Source organism: Ursus arctos, unplaced genomic scaffold (genome assembly GCF_023065955.2).
Source record: "Ursus arctos isolate Adak ecotype North America unplaced genomic scaffold, UrsArc2.0 scaffold_23, whole genome shotgun sequence".
Lineage (NCBI taxonomy): Eukaryota > Metazoa > Chordata > Mammalia > Carnivora > Ursidae > Ursus > Ursus arctos.
The window spans coordinates 38,087,096-38,106,798 of NW_026622908.1; the positions used below are offsets into that span (position 1 = coordinate 38,087,096).

Sequence of the window (19,703 nt, forward strand, 5' to 3'; positions counted from 1 at the left end):
TAAGGAGACTGAATCTTTCATCTTTTTATTTTTTTAATTCCAGTATACTTAATATAAATATACTTAATATAATTCTATACTAGTTTCAGGTATACAATATAGTGATTCAACAATTCTATACATTACTTAGTGCTCATGATGATGAGTATACTCTTCATCCCCTTCACCTGTTTCACCCACCCACCCCCCACCCCGGAGCTGCTTCCCTTCTGGCAACCACTAGTTCTCTATATTTGTATTCGTTCCTTTGTTTTGTTTCTTAAATTGCACACGTGAGTGAAATCATATAGTATTTGTCTTTCTCTGACTGACTTATTTCACTTAGTATTTATACCCCTAGATCCTATCCACGTTGTTGCAAATGGCAAGATTTCATTCCTTTTTATGAGTAATATTCCATTGCATATATATACCACATCTTCATCCATCCACCTATGGACGGACAACTGGGCTGCATCCATAGTTTGGCTATTGTAAAATAATGCTACAGTAAACGTAAAAGTGCACATATCTTTACACATTAGTGTTTTCGCTAATATCCCTAATATATAAAGGACTCTTGAAAATTGAAAGACAAATGTCCAGAAATCTGATAAAAAAATGGGTAAAGACATGCAGATCGGCTTTTCCTCCTTATAACTTTCAAAGCCCTTCTCCCACAAAATGCTCTGCCACTCTCAGCCGTACCCAAAATATGTCCGCCACCTCTCTCCTCCATCCTTTGCCCTCCATACCCTCTGCCTGCAATAATGTCCTTTCTGTTGACTATTTTACAGAGTTCTAGCCATCTCACGGACTTCATTTGTTCATTCAAAAAGCCTCGTTGAATGCCTATTATATGCCAGTAGGAATACAAAGGTGAATGTGATGGGCTAGTCCATCAAGATACTCACCGCCTCCTGCAGCAGTTCCTTTTCATTTTGCCTGTGCAATTCACATGAAATACACCTGGATACATCACAGGTGCTTTCTGATTTTCTATAGGCTCTGGCATAGATAAAAATAGACTTAAGTTCATTGCAACACTCACTTCACATGCTCTGACTCTCTTTTTCTCCTGCAGTTTTTTGATTTCAAAATTCCACCTTCTGTTCAAAGTCTTCCCTGTTTTCTTCAAATCCAGTAAATCAGTTTCTCTTCTTCTTTGGGGCCCCTTGTTTCTCTAACTGCAGCATTTATATCATCCTGTCTTGTGCTACAGCCATCTACATTACCCCAGAGTGCCCGGTTCATTCCGTGTCTCCCAGAGCATCAAGCACAACCCTTTCTTCTCCACATAGATGCCATTAAACATTTGCCCAGTTGAGTTGCATTTAATTGGCTCCTTGGCCAAAACAGGAAGCAAATATAGGTGGGGAAACTGAGCTCTAAGCAGTTGGTGACCTGGCCTGCACCTAGGAGAAAAGCGAAAAGGACTTTGGATCTTTCTGAACATATCAGCCAACCGAGCCTAGTTTGTTCATTCTTTCAGGAAATCAGGTTACCTACAACAAAGAATTGGGAACAGGAGCAAGAAAGCCTTAGTCGCTGGCAGAGCAAAGTGAGTATGTACAGTGTAATGTTTTCTATGAATAATAGAGGGAGGGTGGTAAGATTTTTCTGCCAAATGAGACATGATGAATCTGGGTATGGGGTGGAGCACGTGGCAGGGTTTATCGTACAAACTTTTTAAGTATCTGCTCCAAAAAATAAAAATTCTAAAAACTGGGTCAGAATTCGTCAGTAGCCTAGAAGATTGGACACCCAGTGAATATACCCTGCACTAGCGACCAGGCTTCTCCTGAGGAGGGTGATCTCCTTTCAACTAGTATTTATGTGACTGGGACCTGGGGGAATTCATGTCCACTCTCCCAGCCTCTGCTTCGTTTTCTAGAAATTGAGAGAACTGGACTCAATGTACCCCAAGAGCTTTTCCATATCTGAAGTTCTGTAATCAGATGGTATTACTATATGCAAAGTACCATGCTAAGCACTCTGAGGGATTCAAAAATGAGAAAGACACAGACTTTGCCTTCTGGCAGAGTTTAGCTTCTTCGAGCCTTCGTTTTCTCACCTGTAAAGCTGGTCCGGTGTGAAGACGAAAGGAGATGTGTTTGTAAAGCACTGACTGCCTGGCACTTCATAAGTGTCCCATAACTGGTACATGACAGTATCTCTAAAATGGGATTAATAAATGCATAAGTGGTTAAGATGCTCAAATGAGCTACTGGAGGCAGAAGTCCTTTCTCCATGTAAACATCAGTGCCTATGGGAGAGACGAGTCTATCACTTTTGTGTTTTAGCACCATGAATCCGATGGATCCAGCAGGACCCCTGGACAATTCCGTGTTTGTAGTGGCACCCCACAACAGCTATCCTGCGACCCAAGAAGGCATGTGTCAGGTGGCCCTGTATCCAAGCAACCAGCCCCAAGTACACCAACTTCCTGTGAACCCACGGGGTTTGAAGCCATCTGTGAGTGAGCAACCTGTCCGGAGAGCCTTGAAGGAAGGCAAAGCCTTGGGGGTAAGGGAGCTTTCACTCTGCAGGCCAGGGGTCACTGGCTGGAGTCAGACGGGGCGGTGGGGGGTGGGGGACCTTGGAAATACAGAAACTCCAAATCCAGAGAGCAGGGTTGGAGCTGACCCAGCCTTGCCAAATCAGGACCACCAGAAATCTCAGCTGTGCAACATCACCAGGGTCTCGGTAGGGGGCCTTTTATCTTCTGTCTTAGGCATTTAAAGAAAGAGGAAGAAAAGCAGCAACAACAACCAAAAAAAAGTGGTAAACTTGAATGTTGGTCCTTTTTTTTTATTCTATTTAAATTAAATCATCAGAATAGATAAGTCCACACAAAGAGAAAGTAGATTAACGGTTGGGGGTGGGGGTGTCATGGGGAGACCGAATGGAGGGAGGGTGAGAGGTAAAGGGCATGGGGTTACATTTTTTTATTCTTTATTTAATTCTTTATTTAAATTCAATTTAGTTAACATATGCTGTAGAGTTTAGAGATTCACCAGTTGCATATCACACCCAGTGCTCATGACATCACCTGCCCCCTTAATGCCCATCACCCAACTATCCCTTCCCCCACCACTCCCCTCCAGCGACCCTCAGTTTGTTCCCTAGAGTTAAGCACCTCTTATGGTTTGTCTCCCTCTCTTTTTTCATCTGACTTTATTTTTCCTTCCCTTCCTCTACGTTCATCTGTTTTGAATGTTGGTCCTGTCGCCAGTGTCCATGTTGATCCACGTGGCCTCTGGAAAAAAGGGGGCATACCAAACTTCAAGGTGGAGTCTAAACCCAGCGTGCTTGAATGGAATCTTTGGCCATTAGGGGGGAAAAGCATCTTAGACAACCAACGAAATAACAGTTCACGGTGGTTTTCCCCTGACAGGCTGTCCTGGACAGGACCAAGAGAGACCCATTTCATTGCATCGCTGAAAGATGACAATCACAGATTCCGACCCAGACAGCCTAAGCTCAGATCCTAGCTCCACCCCGACTTAGTGCTCATGGGAGTGTCATTGCATCCAGACTGTATGGAAGGCAATTTGTATCTTTCAAATTTGCAAAAACCCACTAATTCCATTTCTGAGCCTCTGTCCTGCCGATAGGCCTGTGCACACGAGAACTGTGATGTATACGAGCTTATTTACTGCAGCAGGCTTTGTGATGACAACAGAATGGAAACAAAGTACCCACCCATATAATACTGGCTAAATCAATGTATTTTTCCAAGGACAGAATGTAGGACAGCTCTAAAGAGAACAAGGTATCTTTGTGTGATGCTATGGACATAGCCCAAGACATATCTTTGATGGAAAGAAGAAAAGAGGGGCAGACACTGTGCACAGTCTGTTACGATTTGTACAAATTTAAGGAAATAATACATTTGCATTTGCTGCCATGTTTGTGTATATAACACGTGTATATACACATACCTAATACATCTATGTATATGTATACATACCCTTTGTGCAAGAGTATATCTGTGTTAGTTTCCTAGGACTGTCATAACAAAGTACCACAAACTGGGTGGCTTTACAACAACAGAAATTATCTCACAGTTCTGGAGGCCAAAAGTTCACAATGAAGTTGTCCGCAAGGCCGTGCTCCTGGTGAAGGCACTAGGGGAAGGTCTGTTCCAGGCCTTTCTTCCAACTTCTGGTATTTCCTTGGCTTGTGGCAGCACAACCCCAATCTTGGTACACATGGAATTCCCCTGTGTGCTTGTGTGTCTCTTCATGTCATTCTTTTGAAGGGACAGTGTCATATAGGATTAGGGACCCTCCCTACTCCGGTAATACCTCTAGTACCTAATTACAACTGCAACAACCCTATTTCCAAATAAGGTCAGATTATCAGGTACTGGGGCTTAGAATTTCAATATGTTAATTTGGTGGGGAAGGGGTAGACACAATTCAATCCATAAAAATATGCTAAAGAAATAATAGATGAACACAAAGATTTATCCACAAGCATGTTCATTACAGTATTATTTATAATATGAAAACACAAAAACAATCTTAGCTGTTCAGTATCTCTGTTCCAACTACTCCACAAAACATCACATGATGGAATCAGGCAGCCTTTAAAAATGTGTTTGAAGAACACTTAATACCATGGGGATGTGTACCTGATAAAATATTAAGTTAAATATACAGAACCAGCTTGTGTTCCATCCCACCCCAGTGGCCATTTCATCCCCCATTTATTTTTTTTAATTCAATTAGTCAGCATCATTAGTTTCAGACGTAGAGTTCAACAATACATCAGTTACGTATAACACCCAGTGCTCATCACATCACGTACCCTCCTTAATGCCTGTCGCCCAGTTGCCCCATCCCCCCACCCACCTCCCCTCCAGCAGTCCTCAGTTTCTTTCCTATAGTTAAGAGTCTCTCATGGTTTATCTTCCTTTCTGATGACTTCCCATTCCTTTTTTCCCTCCCTTCCCCTATGATCGTCTGTGCTGTTTCTGATATTCCTCATACAAGTGAAACCATATGATAATTGTCTTTCTCTGATTGACTTATTTCGCTCAACATGATACCCTGCAGTTCCATCCACTTCAGTGCAAATGATAAGATTTCATCCTTTCTGATGGCTGAGTAATAGTCCATTGTGTGTGTGTGTGCGTGTGTGTGTGCGTGTGTGTGTGTATATAACATATCTTCTTTATCCATTCATGTGTCGATGGACATCTGGGCTGTTTCCATAGTTTGGCTATTGTGGACATTGCTGCTTTAAACATTGGGGTGCAAGTGCCCCTTCAGATCACTACATTTGTATCTTTGGGGTAAAAACCTAGTAGGGCTATTACTGGGTCATACAGTAGTTCTATTTTTAACTTCTTGAGGAAACTCCATACTGTTTTCCAGAGTGGCTGTACCAGCTTGCATTCCCACCAACAATGTAGAAGGGTTCCCCCTTCTCCACATCCTCGCCAACATCTGTCATCTCCTGACGTATTAATTTTAGCCTTTCTGACCAGTGAGAGGTGGTATCTCATTGTGGTTTCAATTTGTATTTCCCTGACGCCAAGTGACGTGGCACATTTTTTCATGTCTCTATTGGCCATTTGGATGTCTTCTTTGAAGAAATGTCTGCTCATGTCTTCTGCCCATTTCTTGACAGGATTATTTGGTATTTTGGGTGTTGGGTTTGAGAAGTTCCTTATAGATCTTGGATGCTAGCCCTTTATCTGATATGTCATTTGCAAATGTCTCCTCCCATTCAGTAGGTTGCCTTTTGGTTTTTTGACTGTTTCCTTAGCTGTGCAGAAGCTTTTTATTTTAATGAAGTCCCAATAGTTTGCTTTTGCTTTTGTTTCCCTTGCCTTTGGAGAGGTGTCTAGCAAGAAGTTGCTGTGGGCAAGGTCAAAGAGGTTGCTGTCCGTGTTCTCCTCTAGGATTTTGATGGATTCCTGTCTCACATTTAGGTCTTTCATCCATTTTGAGTTTATTTTTGTGTGTGGTGTAACAAAATGGTCCAGTTTCATTCTTCTACGTGTGGCTGTCCAATTTTCCCAGCACCATCTGTTAAAGAGACTATCCTTTTTCCACTAAATATTCTTTCCTGCTTTGTCAAAGATTAGTTGACCACAGAGCTGAGGGCCCATTTCCGGGTTCTCTATTCTGTTGCATTGATCTGTGTGTCTGTTTTTGTGCCAGTACCATACTGTCTTGAGGATTACAGCTTTGTGTTTTGTTTGGTTAGGTTTGGTTTTTTTCAATTTGTTATTTTTTATTATTATGTTCAATTAGCCAACATATAGTACATCATTAGTTTTTGATGTAGTGTTCAACGATTCCTTAGTTGGGGTAAATGGGTGAGGGTATTAAGGAGGACACGTGTTCTGATAAGCACTGGATGTTATATAACTGAGGATCACAGCTTTGTAATACAGCTTGAAGTCTGTCATTGTGTTGCCACCAGCTTTGGTTTTCTTTTTCAACATTCCCCTGGCTATTGGGGGTCTTTTCTGTTTCCATACAAATTTTAGGATTGTTTGCTCCAGCTCTGTGAAAAATGTCAATGGTATTTTGATAGGGATGGCATTGAAAGTGTAGATTGCTCTGGGTAGCATAGACATTTTAACAATGTTTATTCTTCCAATCCATGAGCGTGGAATGTTTTTCCATCTCTTTGTGTCTTCCTCATTTTCTTTCCTAAGTGTTCTATAGTTTCTAGACTATAGATCCTTTACCTCTTTGGTTTGGTTTATTCCTAGGTATCTTATGGTCTGTGGTACAACTATAAATTGGATTGATTCCTTAATTTCTCTTTCTTTAGTCACATTGTTAGTGTATAGAAGTGCAGCTGACTTCTGTGCATTGATTTTATATCCTGTGACTTTGCTGAATTCCTGTATGAGTTCTAGCAATTCTGGGGTGGAGTCTTTTGGGTTTTCCACATAAAGCAGAGTGATTGACTTCTTCTTTGTCAATTCAAATATGTTTTATTTCTTTTTGTTGTCTGATTGCTGAGGTTGGGACTTCTAGTACTATGTTGAACAATAGTGGTGAGAATGGGCATCCCTGTCCTGTTCCTGACCTTAGGGGAGAAACTCTCAGTTTTTCCCCATTGAGGAAGATATTTTCCGTGGGCTTTTCATAGATGGCTTTTTTGTTATTGAGGTATGTTCCCCCTATGCCTACACTGTGGAGAGTTTTAATCAAGAAAGGATGCTATATTTTGTCAAATGCTTTTTCTGCATCGAGAGGATCGTATGGTTCTTGTCCTTTCTTTTCTTAATGTGATGTATCACGTTGATTGATATGCAGATGTTGAACCAGCCTTGCAGCCCAGGAATAAATCCCACTTGGTCGTGGTGAATAATCCTTTTAAAGCACTGCTGGATCCTATCGGCTAGTATCTTGGTGAGAATTTTGGCATCCATGTTCATCAGGGATATTGGTCTGTAATTATCCTTTTTAGGGGGGTTTTGTTTGGGGATCAAGGTAATGTTGGCCCCATAGAATGAGTTTGGAAGTTTTCCTTCCATTTCTATGTTTTCAAACAGCTTCAGAAGAATAGGTATTAGTTATTCTTTAAATATTTGGTAGAATTCCCCTAGGAAGACTTCCACCCCTGGACTCTTGTATGGTGGGAGAGTTTTGATTACTGACTCAATTTCTTTACTTCTTATGGGTCTGTTCAGGTTTTCTATTTCTTCCTGTTTCAGTTTTGGTAGTTTATAGGTTTCTAGGAATTCATCCATTTCTTCCAGATTGCCTAATTTGTTGGCATGTAGTTGCTCATAGTATGTTCTTATAATTGTTTGTATTTCCTTGGTGTTGGTCGCGATCTCTCCTCTTTCATTCATGATTTTATTAATTTGGGTCCTTTCTCTTTTCTTTTTGATAAGTCCGGCTATGGGTTTATTGATCTTATTAATTCTTTCAAAGAATCAGCTTCTAGTTTCATTGATCTGATCCACTGTTCTTTTGGTTTCTATTTCATTGATTTCTGCTCTTATCTTTATTATTTCTATTCTCCTGCTTGGTTTAGGCTTTCTTTGCTGTTCTTTCTCCAGCTCCTTTAGGTGTAAGATTAGCTTGTGTATTTAAGACTTTTCTAATTTCTTGAGAAAGACTTGTATTGCTATACACTTCCCTCTTAGGACTGCCTTTGCTGCATCCCAAAGGTTTTGAACAATTGTGTTTTCATTTCCATTTGTTTCCATGAATTTTTTTAATTCTTTAATTTCCTGGTTGACCCATTCATTCTTTAGTAGGATGCTCTTTAACCTCCAAATATTTGCGTTCCTTCTAAATTTCCTCTTGTGATTGAATTCAAATTTCGAAGCGTTGTGGTCTGAAAATACGCAGGGAATAATCCCAATCTTTTCTTTTGTGGCAGAGTATTACCTCCGGTTCTTTCTGTTATTGTGAATTTCTCCCTGTAGGAATTTGTCCAGAGAAGAATAGATGAACAAGGGAACAAAATTAAAAATATCAACCATGACCCCAGTGAAATACACACTAGACATAGAGGTCAGAAACCAAAAAAGAAAAGAAAAAAGGGGAGGAGAGAATATAATCTCACAGCTGGACAAAACAGGGTGATCTACTTGGTCCTGGGTGTATGTTGGTCTGTTAGAAGACACTAAATCCCAAAATTGTAAAGAAAGCAAAACTTATATATATACAAAAATAAAATTGAATACAGTGAAAGAAAGCCAAAAATGAAGAATATATCTATAAAATGTAAATGTAGAAATGAAAATTAAAGACTTAAAAACAAAGAGTCGATAGAATTAGAATCTAGTTGAAAAAGAAAACAGGCCAAAAGAAAAAGAACATTTTAAACTGAAAGACTAAAGACTCATGAGGGAAAAAAACCCTCAAATTCTATATACTATTCTCCCCTAGCACAGGAGTTTTTCCGTTCTGTGTGTTCCATAAACTTGGTATTCCCCGGAGATCCTGCTGGTGTTCTGGGGGCGGGGCCTGTGCACTGACTCTCAGGCGTCTTCACCTGGGCAGAGTTGCACCACCCCTTGCCAGGGGCCCGGGCTCAGTGTAAGCTGCTTGAGGTTGCTCTATGTGGCTTTTGTTCCCTGAAGGTTTTTCATGCTGCTTTAGAGGATGAAAAAAAAAGTAAAAGTGGCAGTGCCCCAATCTCCAGCCCTGGAGCTGAACGATCACTGCCTCACTCTTCGGGGCAACCTCAGTGAAAAACAGTCAGGCCCTTTTTTGTGCGCCAAGCTCCATAGACTCCTGCAGAGCACACCTGCACCAATCCTCCTAGGGGAGGGAGGGCGTCTCACTGGGGCCCTGCTGCTTTCTGGGCCCCGGCGTGGAGAGCAGTCGCCCAATCAGGCCGTGGTTCGAGGTTTATGGCAACACGAGCTGAGAGGCCACTCGGGGCCTCGCTGATTGTAGCCAGCTTCCCGCTGCAATGCTTGGGAACTCTGCCACACTCAGGTACCCCCACTCCTTCTGTGACCCTGGGGATCCTGAGACCACACTGTCCCACCTCGGATGCTGCCCTGCTTCGTCACTTGAGCACCTTTCAGGCAGGGATGTCCCTCACAGAAGCAGACTTCTAAAAGTTCTGATTCTGTGTTCCACTGCAATAGCGCTTTCCCGTAGCCAGCTTACACAGGCTCCCTCCTCCCGTGGTTTATCTTCTGGTAGATCCCCTCAGATTCACTTCTCTGCACCTCCTACCTTGCAAAAAGTGGTCGCTTTTCTATTTGTAGAATTGAAGCAATTCTTTTCTTAGATCTCAGGTCGAATTCACAGGTTCAGAATGATTCGATAGATGTCTAGCTGAATTCACAGGAGATGAAACACAGGTCCCCCACTTTTCCATCTTCCCTCTCCCTCTCCCTCCCAGAACCATCTTGTGTTATTGATACATACACTTGAAAAGAATAATGGAAGGTTATACATCAAAATGTAAGTGGGATGCTTTCTCTGAGTAGAAGGTAACTGTGGGAAGTTTTTATTTCATTTTTATATTTTCATATTACTTTTTAGACCAGGAACACAAAAGATTTATTCAAATAAAAAGGAGGCACAAAGGGGAGGCAGGATCCAGCCTCAGAAACAAGGGCTTCAGCTTGTGGCTCTCCTGACAGGGCATCCAGATCCTGATTTTGGCCTGATACACATCGGCCTCGGTTCCATCATGGCCACTGTCCTCTCTGGGAACTATATAGCTGTCTCACTCTATGGAGGCTTTCCCTTCTGGGGAGGCATCTGGGTAAGTCATGTGAGTCACCCCACCCCACAAGCGAGTTCTCAGAAAGTGCCAGCACACTCAGGGCCACCTTGTCAGGTTGTGTGGCTTGCACCCTGCAGCAGGTTCCCAGCTAAGGGAATACGCGGGGTGTGAATCCCACCCAGGGCTTGCTTACCAGGCATGTTAGTTTGCTAGGTCTGCTGCGACAAACAGCACAGACTAGGTGGCCTACCCAACGTAAATGCATTCTCTCACCGTTCGGAGGCTGGAAGTCCAAGATCAAGGTGTCACCAGGGTTGTTTCTTCTGAGGCCTCTCTCCTTGGCTTGCAGATGGCCGCCTTCTCCCTGTGTCTTCACATGGTCTCAATGTGTCTGTGTCCCAATCCCCTCTTCCCATAAGGACACCAGTCATGTTGGATTAGGGCCACCCTAATGATCTCATTGAGACTTAGTCACCTCTTTAAAGGCCCCATCTCCAAATAGAGTCACATTCTGAGGTACTGGGGCGTTAGGACTTCAAAAGATGAATTTTGAGGGGACACAATTCAGCCATAACACCAAGTGAGAGCCCTACAAGGTGCCATTCACCCAGAGGGGGCACATTTTCTAATTGGCTCACCCCACAGGTCAGGGAACTCTCTTCTCACTCATCAACCCAGGGGTGGCCCCTTTTTCCAGTTCATACGACAATGCCGATGTGTAAAAAGGTATATTGGTAATAGCCTTCAAGTGTTGTTCAACATATGCCCACGGCCTAAGCTCCAGGAGAACACTTCCACCAATGGTTGAGAGTGGCTGCCCAGACACAGAACAGTCATTAAGCAACGGGCACGCAACCTGGGGTCCACAGATGGGTTTCAGAGTCCCCATTTTGGCGAAATATTTGGTATGATAGATGTGTATTTGTTTTCCTGGAAAAGTCCATAGCTTTCATAGATTCTTGGAGTGATCTGTGACTCCATAAAAGGTTAAGAATCACAGATCCTTTCTCTTCTCCAATTTACTGCCTTTTTTTTTTAAGATTTTATTTATTTATTCGACATAGAGACAGCCAGCGAGAGAGGGAACACAAGCAGGGGGAGTGGGAGAGGAAGAAGCAGGCTCCTAGCAGAAGAGCCTGATGTCGGGCTCGATCCCAGAACGCTGGGATCACGCCCTGAGCCGAAGGCAGACGCTTAACCGCTGTGCCACCCAGGTGCCCCCAATTTACTGCCTTTTTGATTCTTTTGCGTTCTCCCTAGCATCCTCTCAGCTACACACACACACACACACACACACACACACACACACTCCTTCCTTCTCTTCCCTGTCCTCCCTCCCACCTCCTTTTTCTCTCTGCTATCGCACAGTCTTTGTCTCTGGACTCACACACCTATCTATGATTCAAATGCAACTTTTCTCACAAATTGCAAAACTCTAGAGGAACCTAGATAATCAAAGTCCGCCCTTATGCCATGACATTTAAATAAAATCGCCTAGTGTTATCCCCCACCCTCATACCCACACAACACCTGCAAAATGGCAGGGCTCATGTTCTTTGGAGGATCTTTCTCTGAGTACCTGCTCTTTCTTGTATCCATCTGGGTCTCATTTTCTGAGGCTGTGGTCCGCTCTCTGCTTTGCATGGACCCAGACTTGGAACTCAGCCCCTATTCCTCTCCCCCAGCCCTGCGTCTGTAAAACCCACTTTAATGGAGTTTGGGGCAATGGAGAGGCTAACACCATGGCCACAGAATGGCTTGCTATTGAGCAATGATGCTACTGAGTACCTTTAAGGGCCTGACAATTGCCCTGGCATCTTCCCTTCTACCAGGCTGATCAGCTCTCATGACCACACCCCCTCCTTTATATCTGCAGGGCAGTTTTGTTCTTGGTTGCCTTTTTGACTCCAGGACTGCGTATTTCCTAAAGATCATTAATGTCCTCTTCCAAAACAAAGGCCCATCTCCTTTGGCACCTTAAAAGGACCCAAAGGGACCTCAGAAGGCCAGCCCATTGTTCCCTTCCCTCCCCATCTCTATAAACAGAAGGGTGTAAGAATGAGATTTATTTTTCCATATATAGGAAAAAATACCATTCCCTTTAAAGGCATAGGAAGCTAGAGTAACTTTTCACTATAAACCATTTCCCCCCCATGGCACATGCATCTACCCTGAGTGGGAGGGTGTGTGGGGTAAGGATTAAGAACATAGGGTCTGGGGGTGCCTGGGTGGGTCAGTCGGTTAAGAGTCTGCCTTCAGCTGAGGTCATGATCTCAGCATCCTGGGATCTAGCCACACATTGGGCTCCCTGCTCAGCAGGCAGTCTGCTTCTACCTCCCCTTTCCTTCCTCTTTTCTTTCCCTCCCTTTTACCCTCTCTTCCTCCCTCCCTTCCTTCCTTCCTTCCTCCCTCCCTCCCTTCCTTCCTTCCTTCTTTCCTTCCTTCCTTCCTCCCTCCCTCCCTCCCTCCCTCCCTCCCTCCCTCGCTTCCTTCCTTCCTTCCTTCCTCCCTTCCTTCCTTCCTTCCTTCCTCCCATGTTGACTTGGAGGCCCAAGCACAGGAACCTAGTGTGTATGAGAGAATGTGTGTGACCAGAATCTTGGAAGCTGGAAGATGGGACCCTAACCGGGGGCCTCTTTCTAAATCCCCTCTCTTCTGTGCCAGTTCATCGTTTCAGGATCCCTCTCAGTGTCAGCAGAAAATCAGCCAAAGTCTTCTTGCCTGGTAAGTCACCTCCTGACACAGGTTCTGCCAGCAGAGACCTATAGGAGACACTCTCTGGGGAAAAGAGGGTTAGCACACAACCCCTCCCTCACCCGTGCACGTACATCTAACCAGACGCGGGGCGCTGACACACGCGCTCACTCATACTCACATGCAGGACCACGTGCACCTGGCCAGAGTCATGGTAGGAAGGAGTCCAGAGGATTCTGGGGAGGGAAGGGCAATGCAGCCACCTGAGTTAAGGCAGAGACAGAACAGTGTCCCTAAGAGGTGCCTACAGGAGGAGACACAAAGCTCCTGGGGGCCCAGGCTCCACTCCAGCAGAGCAGTTATTGACAGTGCCTGTGGCACACAGAGCAGGCCTCCAGCCAGTTCTGCAGGGAAGCCACCTGCTTCCCTAAGGACTCCAACCAGGTGAGCTCTGCCAATCACATGAACAAGATTCCCTAGCAATAGACGAAGAAAGTACCTTTGTTTCTCTCACAAGCAGGTTGTCTAAGGTGAAGGGCCTCAGGATGGCCAGGTCCCTATATCACATGAGATCTATTGGAAAATCTCCAAAAGGAAGCTCAAAATTCTGCACAGTCTTTCTGCACATGGCCCAGAATCATGGAGGATCAGAGCTTGTCATACCCCAAGACACAGGGGCAGCGCTTCCTACCTATCTCATATGGGATAAGCAGGTTGATTGAGTGTTTCCTGAAGATTCGTCCTAGGGACACTTGTCCCATAAGATACTCTGTGAAGATGAGTAGGTAAACTTGGGGAAACCTCTATTTAGGAGTCTTCTCTCTGGAAGATCCATAATCCTTGTGAAAGGCTCTGACAAGTCGTATAGCAAAGACCTATTTAACTTTGTTCAGCCCAGCTTTTTCTCAAAGTTGATTTACCCGCACACTTTTTTGCACAGAACACCTCTTTCCTTGCTACAGAACAAAGGTTCTAGGGATTCACATTAAGAAGCACTTGTTGAATCTCTGTTCATCTCAGCCACAATAATTTCCCTCTCCCACCCTGACCCTCTGTGTCTTCTTCAGCTGAATGGCAGCTTGGGCTTGACCATCGTCAGTGCAATCTGTTCTGTGGTTGGAATCATACTCTTCATCATGGATATGAGTCTTGCCCCCACTTATGCCAATTCTATCTATCGGGGTGTGGTGAGTACCCCTCTGAACCAATGCTCCTCTGAGTTCTGATTTAGCTAGGTTTACAAAATTGTTAGAAGGCCCAAAACCAAGCTTCTTCACCCAGCACTGTAGGAAAGAATCAGAACAGTGTGTAAAGTCCCTGACCTATAGCTTTACTGCTGTGTTACTTTAAGCATGTGACTTTTCTTAGTTTCTACCTTTATAAAACAGTACCTACCTTTTGACGTTATTGGCAGAATTAAATGCAATTATAACACACAGCTGCCTCCAGCTGCACCCCTGCTCACATTCTCACCTTCCTGCCCGTGACTATGGAGAAGGGGTCAGCAAAGGTTTTCTGTAAATGGCCAGAAAATAAATATTCAAGGCTTTGCAGTCCCTCTGGTTTCTGTTGCAACTACTCAACCTATCCTGTAGTGGGAAAGCAGCCATCGAAAATACATAAGCAATGAGCATGGCTGTGTTCTGATAAAGCTTTATTCACAAAAATAGGCAGCAGCCAGGATTTGGCCCATGGACCATAATGTACCAACCTGTGCCGACCAATAGAAATATAATGTGAGTTGCATGTCTGATTTTAAATTTTCTAGTCACCACTTTAAAAAAAAAAAAAGAAAAAGAAACAAGTGAAATTGATTTTAATAATATATTTTATTTAACCCAATATATCCAAAATCTCATTTCAACATGTAATCCGTGTAAAAAAAATTATCAGTTTGATAATCTGGGGTACTCGGTCTTTGAAATCCGGCGTGCATCATGCACGTCTCGCTTTGGGACTAGCCACCTCCCAAACGCCCAACAGCCACACGAGACTCGTGACTCTGGCACTGACAAGTGAGTGGAGCTACAGACAAGTCCTTGTAGACTCGGTCCCTCCATCTGCCCAGCAGCCCATCCTCTCATTCCCAGTCACGTGATCAAGATGTTTTCCTAAAGGATGGCTACCCTTCCCCTTGGAGGCGTACCCGCAGCAAGTGTTAAAGTAACAATTCACTGTATGGTGACTAACATAATATAATAAAAAAATGTTAGTATTTAAAAAAAGAGTCATTAAAAAAGTAACGATTCTTTTGCAAACCTACTTGACCCTCACAAAAACCTGGTGAGACAAGGTTAGGGGACTTCCTCAAAGTCATAGGGACAGTCCACTGCAGAGCCACACTCGGAGCCAGACCTCGGACGCCTGGACCAGCACCCCTGCCGTCCCGCCCGCTCTGGTTGCAGCCCCCTGGCCTGGCTACTTCCGGCGTGCTGCTCGTCTTCTGACTCCCAGAGTTCTGTATGGCATGCGCATCTCCCCACTTTGGCTGTCAACTGGTCTGCTGTCCACACAACTACGTGAGTCCAGGGGCTCCTCCGTGGGTGGGAAGATGCCCCAAAGAGGGTGGAAACTAGAGGGGTCTCCATGCTTCCTTTCCTTCTCAGGAGCGGGAGAAGTCTCGCAGGGTGTAAAGGCCTCCATGCCTGGCTGGTCCTACTTGTACCCTTACTAGTGCACCTCCCGTGCACCCGTGTTTCCCAGGTGGGCGTGGTCCCCCTGAATGTCTGTGTGGCAAACCCAGGGGTCATCCCAGAACCAGTGAACTTGCCACCAACTTATTCCAACGAGGTTCAGGGCTCCAGATAAGCAAAGCCAAAGCTTCTAGAAGCATCTTTCAAAGAGACCAAAAGAAGACCTCCCCTTTCTGGGCTTCTGAAACCCAGGATCCCCCTTGCTTGACAATCTAAGGGAAATGTTTCTCTAACTGCATGCATCCTGACTTCATTCAGTTCAGCATGGTAAATTGTGCGGTTCCTCTTTTAAAAAGGAGGCAGAAATTTAAAGTGGTTTTTAACAAAGAGATCCTCCCTAGGACATTCACGCCTGGGGCCTTGTGTGCTTACCTGTGTGAGCTCATGGGTTGGAAGAGCCAATGTCTAGACAACCCAACCTTCATTCTGTCTTTTTTTTTTTTTTTGGCTGGTTTTTTTGTTTTGTTTTGTTTTGCTTTGCTTTTATTAAGCTCATTTAACCAACATATAGTACATCTTTAGTTTTTGATGTAGCGTTCAATGATTCGTTAGTTGCGTATAACACCCAGTGCTCATTCTTTCAATCATTCATTCATTGATTAAATATGTACTGAACATTTGATATGTTCAAGAAAGGTTAACATTGGGGAACACAAACAAAGTTCCTGACCTCAAGGAGCTTCTGGCCTCACAGAACAATTACGCAAGCAATCTTCTCTCACACGGGGCAGAATGTGGGGACTCACAGAGAGAGAACAAAGAGGGCCGTGATTTATTCTGGCAGTGATGGGGAAAGCAGAGAACAAGGCTGGTTGAGGAAGCAACATTTGAGTGGGGCGTTAAAGAGGGTTTTTTAGTGCAATAAGGAACCACACTGTTGGAGAGATCTTGGGAAAAGAGTGAGTCATCCACTACCATGATTAATCCTTTTATATGCTGTTACCACTGACGCAGCAGTACTTGTGAATAAACGTTGTCTTCAGACAAGGTACCTCCCAGAGTTATGAGGCTAACATATCTTTATTCATAAAAGAATAGAGACTAATTCAAAGAGAAATGACAATATCTGTAACTTCTAGATCTACCCACAGTAATTTAAATAGTTACACATAACGGCAGTTGGCTTTGAAAAGGTTGTATCCCTGCAGATAACAGCAGTGATCTCTGGCATCCACTTGCCATGAAATTTCCCTTTGCTACAGAAGCCCTGCAAGGATTGTTGTTGCTGTTGTTGTCGCTAAATACAGAATATGATTGGAACATCTTGGAAATATTTTTAGCCTCTGACTTTATCCAGAAAGTTTCTTCTAAATGGCTTGCAGTTTAGAGTTCCATCTCCTGCACCTGCATCTTCTCTGACCGGGGGTCCTATGGACGCGCACCAACAACTCAGGAATGGCTGAGGCTCCAAGACCGCGGGTGGGTTTTCATTTGCTAGAACTGAACAGGTCTTAGGAAAGAAATCATGGACAATAAAAATGTAATATGGGGCATGTCATATCCTGGCTTCAGACCAGCCCTTCACCCATCTGTTCTGTAAGCTGAGATGTTAGTCCTTTGGGCTCCGCAAAAGGAACTGGCCTGGTTGGACCACTCTCGAAGGTCTGGATGGGCAGAGCAAGTCTGACCTTCCTTCCACCCTCTTCCTTCCTGCTGCGTCTCACTGCTCCATCTGATTCCATACCTTCTCACTCCACAGAACTCAAACCCTCGACTATGATCTCCCACTTGGTTCTCACAGTCTCCTTCCCGACTTCTCCAACCTGTGAGTTAACGCAGACACTCCAGATGGGTCTCACCTCCCACAGTGCAGGTCATCTTGGAGAGTGCATCTTCTTGCACACCTGGTGCTTCACTGGATAGGTGGCACCTGCCACTGCCTTGCCACCTGAAATCACTCGGGGGCTTGTTGGAACAGAGTTCCTTTCCTATCCCACCACCTGCCCTATCAGTCCTGGGTGCTAGACCGCTCGTTCCAGATGGCCCCTTCACCAGCCCGAAGTGACAGCTCACGGCCTCCTGTGGGCAGCAAGGTTTGTCCTTGCTCTGCACCATTGCACAAGCTGGTCATCTGCACGACTCCGCTCACTCCCAGCCTCCCCGAAACAGTGGGGCATAGACGCTGGAAAAGACCTTGGAGGTTTAGCACCATCACAGCCAGGAGCCCAAGCAGGACTGGAACCAGAACCCAGATGGCCCGTCCAAGGCTCTTTGTGGAAGCAGGGACACATCAGAGGAAAATAGGGTGATTACAGTCAGAGACACTGTACCTGCCTCCTGAGCTGCCACCACACTCCTGGCTTTCTCCCCCAACTCCCCTATCCAATGACGATTTTGCTGTCCCCCAAATCACCAATACCCTCCTGTTTCCATCCTTATCTTACTTGACCTCTGTAGGATTTAACCCAACAAACCACTGTCTCCTTAAAACAGTAGGCTAGTTCTGGGGCGCCTGGGTGGCTCAGTCGTTGAGCGTCTGCCTTCGGCTCAGGGCATGATCCCGGCGTTATGGGATTGAGCCCCACGTCAGGCTCCTCTGCTGGAAGCCTGCTTCTTCCTCTCCCACTCCCCCTGCTTGTGTTCCCTCTCTCACTGGCTCTCTCTCTCTCTCTGTCAAATGAATAAATAAAATCTTTAAAAAAAAAACAACAGTAGGCTAGTTCTGCACCAGCTTCTCCAGATGCCCTCCTCATTCTCCTGGATGAGTTCCTCTCTCTCCTCTTCGGCCTTGAGCATTGCTCTCCAATATGGCACTGCCCTCGGCCCCTTTTCTCAGCCCAGGTACTCAAGCTCATCTCCTGGGAACCTGAGATTCAAATCTCAAGGGAGATGGAGATTCAAATATGCCGATCAGTGCATGAAAGTGGTATAAAGTGTTTATACTGCTTTCCAGTCAGGCCTTGAGTCCCACAGTTCATCATTCCCCAGTTGGGGATTTCTTATGAAAAAGGTCATTCTATTTCCTAGTTGATACGCCTGCCCCCATCTCCTCCATGGGCAAGTTCGATTGCCACTTCCACAGGGAAGCTGTCTTCGGTTCCCATGGCCAGAAGCATCCAAGGAAAAGCAGGCCTGTGGTGGAGCAAGAGGGAAGTGTACGATGTGACCTGGCAGTGATGATGTTCAGGGTTTCACCTTGAGGGATCTTGACTGAAAAAAAATCTGATTTTTGTGTTATACTTGAAAAAGAAATAGAAGTGTGGCTATGTGTGCCAGTAGCGACTTCACACTTGCACCACTTACACCTCCTCCGACCTCCCTAAGAACTTTGGGACATTCCATTCGGGAGGGATGCTCAGCCTTTGGAAGGGGCATTACAATGTCAGTAGGTGTGTCGTGTCGAGGAAAGACCTGTTTCCCAGGACCCCGGCCCCAGTGTCATGCTATAACCCATACTTCCCTGACTTTTCCTTCCCAGGACTCCTACTGCCCACAGTTTACAGCCTTCATACGGAGTCGGTCTTCCTGGGTACAGACCCATCTTCAACTGCTCCTAGCTCTCTTGCCAGGCTCAGGATAAGACTTAGCACATAGCAGCTGTCACTGAACACTTCCTAGAATGAAAAGTATCCTCTTGTTTCCAGAAAAGAATCCTTTACATACCGGCTCACTCAATCATCCAGTGATAGGAAGTACCTATTGTATGCCAGGTGCTGGGTGCACGGTGGTGATCGGAGCAGATGCAGTTCCTGCCGTCCTGGAGAGCTCATGCCTGAGTGCGTGACAGGCGAGTCACAGGATCAGTTAAGTGATGAAAGTGAAGGGGAAGAGGGCAGAGTTTCTGAATGGAAGACCCCTCTAAAAAGAAGATGTGAAGAATAAGAATAACTAGCCACACAGAAAATGCAGTAAAAACCAAACGAGGCAGAGTGAAGAAGCCGTGCAAAGCCATCCATGTGGGAAAGAGCTTGGAGTGTCCAGGGAACTGGAAAGAAAGCCAGTGCAGCTGGAATCTAGTGAGGGAGATGGAGACTGTCTCAAGAAGGGGCTGGAAAAGCAGGCAGGGGCCGCAGAGGGCGTTGGATTTTATTCTAGGGCTAAAAGTCATTTGGTGGCTTTATGCAGGAGAGTGATGTAATGCAGTTTACAGTTTGAAAGATCATTCTGTCTGCTTTGTAGGGAAGGGACAGGAGAAGGGTGAAGGCAGGAAGCAGGGGG

General features: G+C 44.9%; 1 protein-coding gene across 1 annotated transcript; it reads left to right on the top strand.

Annotated features, from left to right (window-relative positions):
- Positions 1-2,286: 2,286 nt before the first annotated feature.
- LOC113246943 (membrane-spanning 4-domains subfamily A member 8-like) lies at positions 2,287-15,660 on the top strand. Its single transcript, XM_026487703.4, is given in 7 exon segments — positions 2,287-2,505; positions 10,073-10,090; positions 10,093-10,197; positions 12,823-12,882; positions 13,920-14,039; positions 15,258-15,371; positions 15,556-15,660. Coding segments are annotated over 7 exon segments (741 nt in total).
- Positions 15,661-19,703: the final 4,043 nt, after the last annotated feature.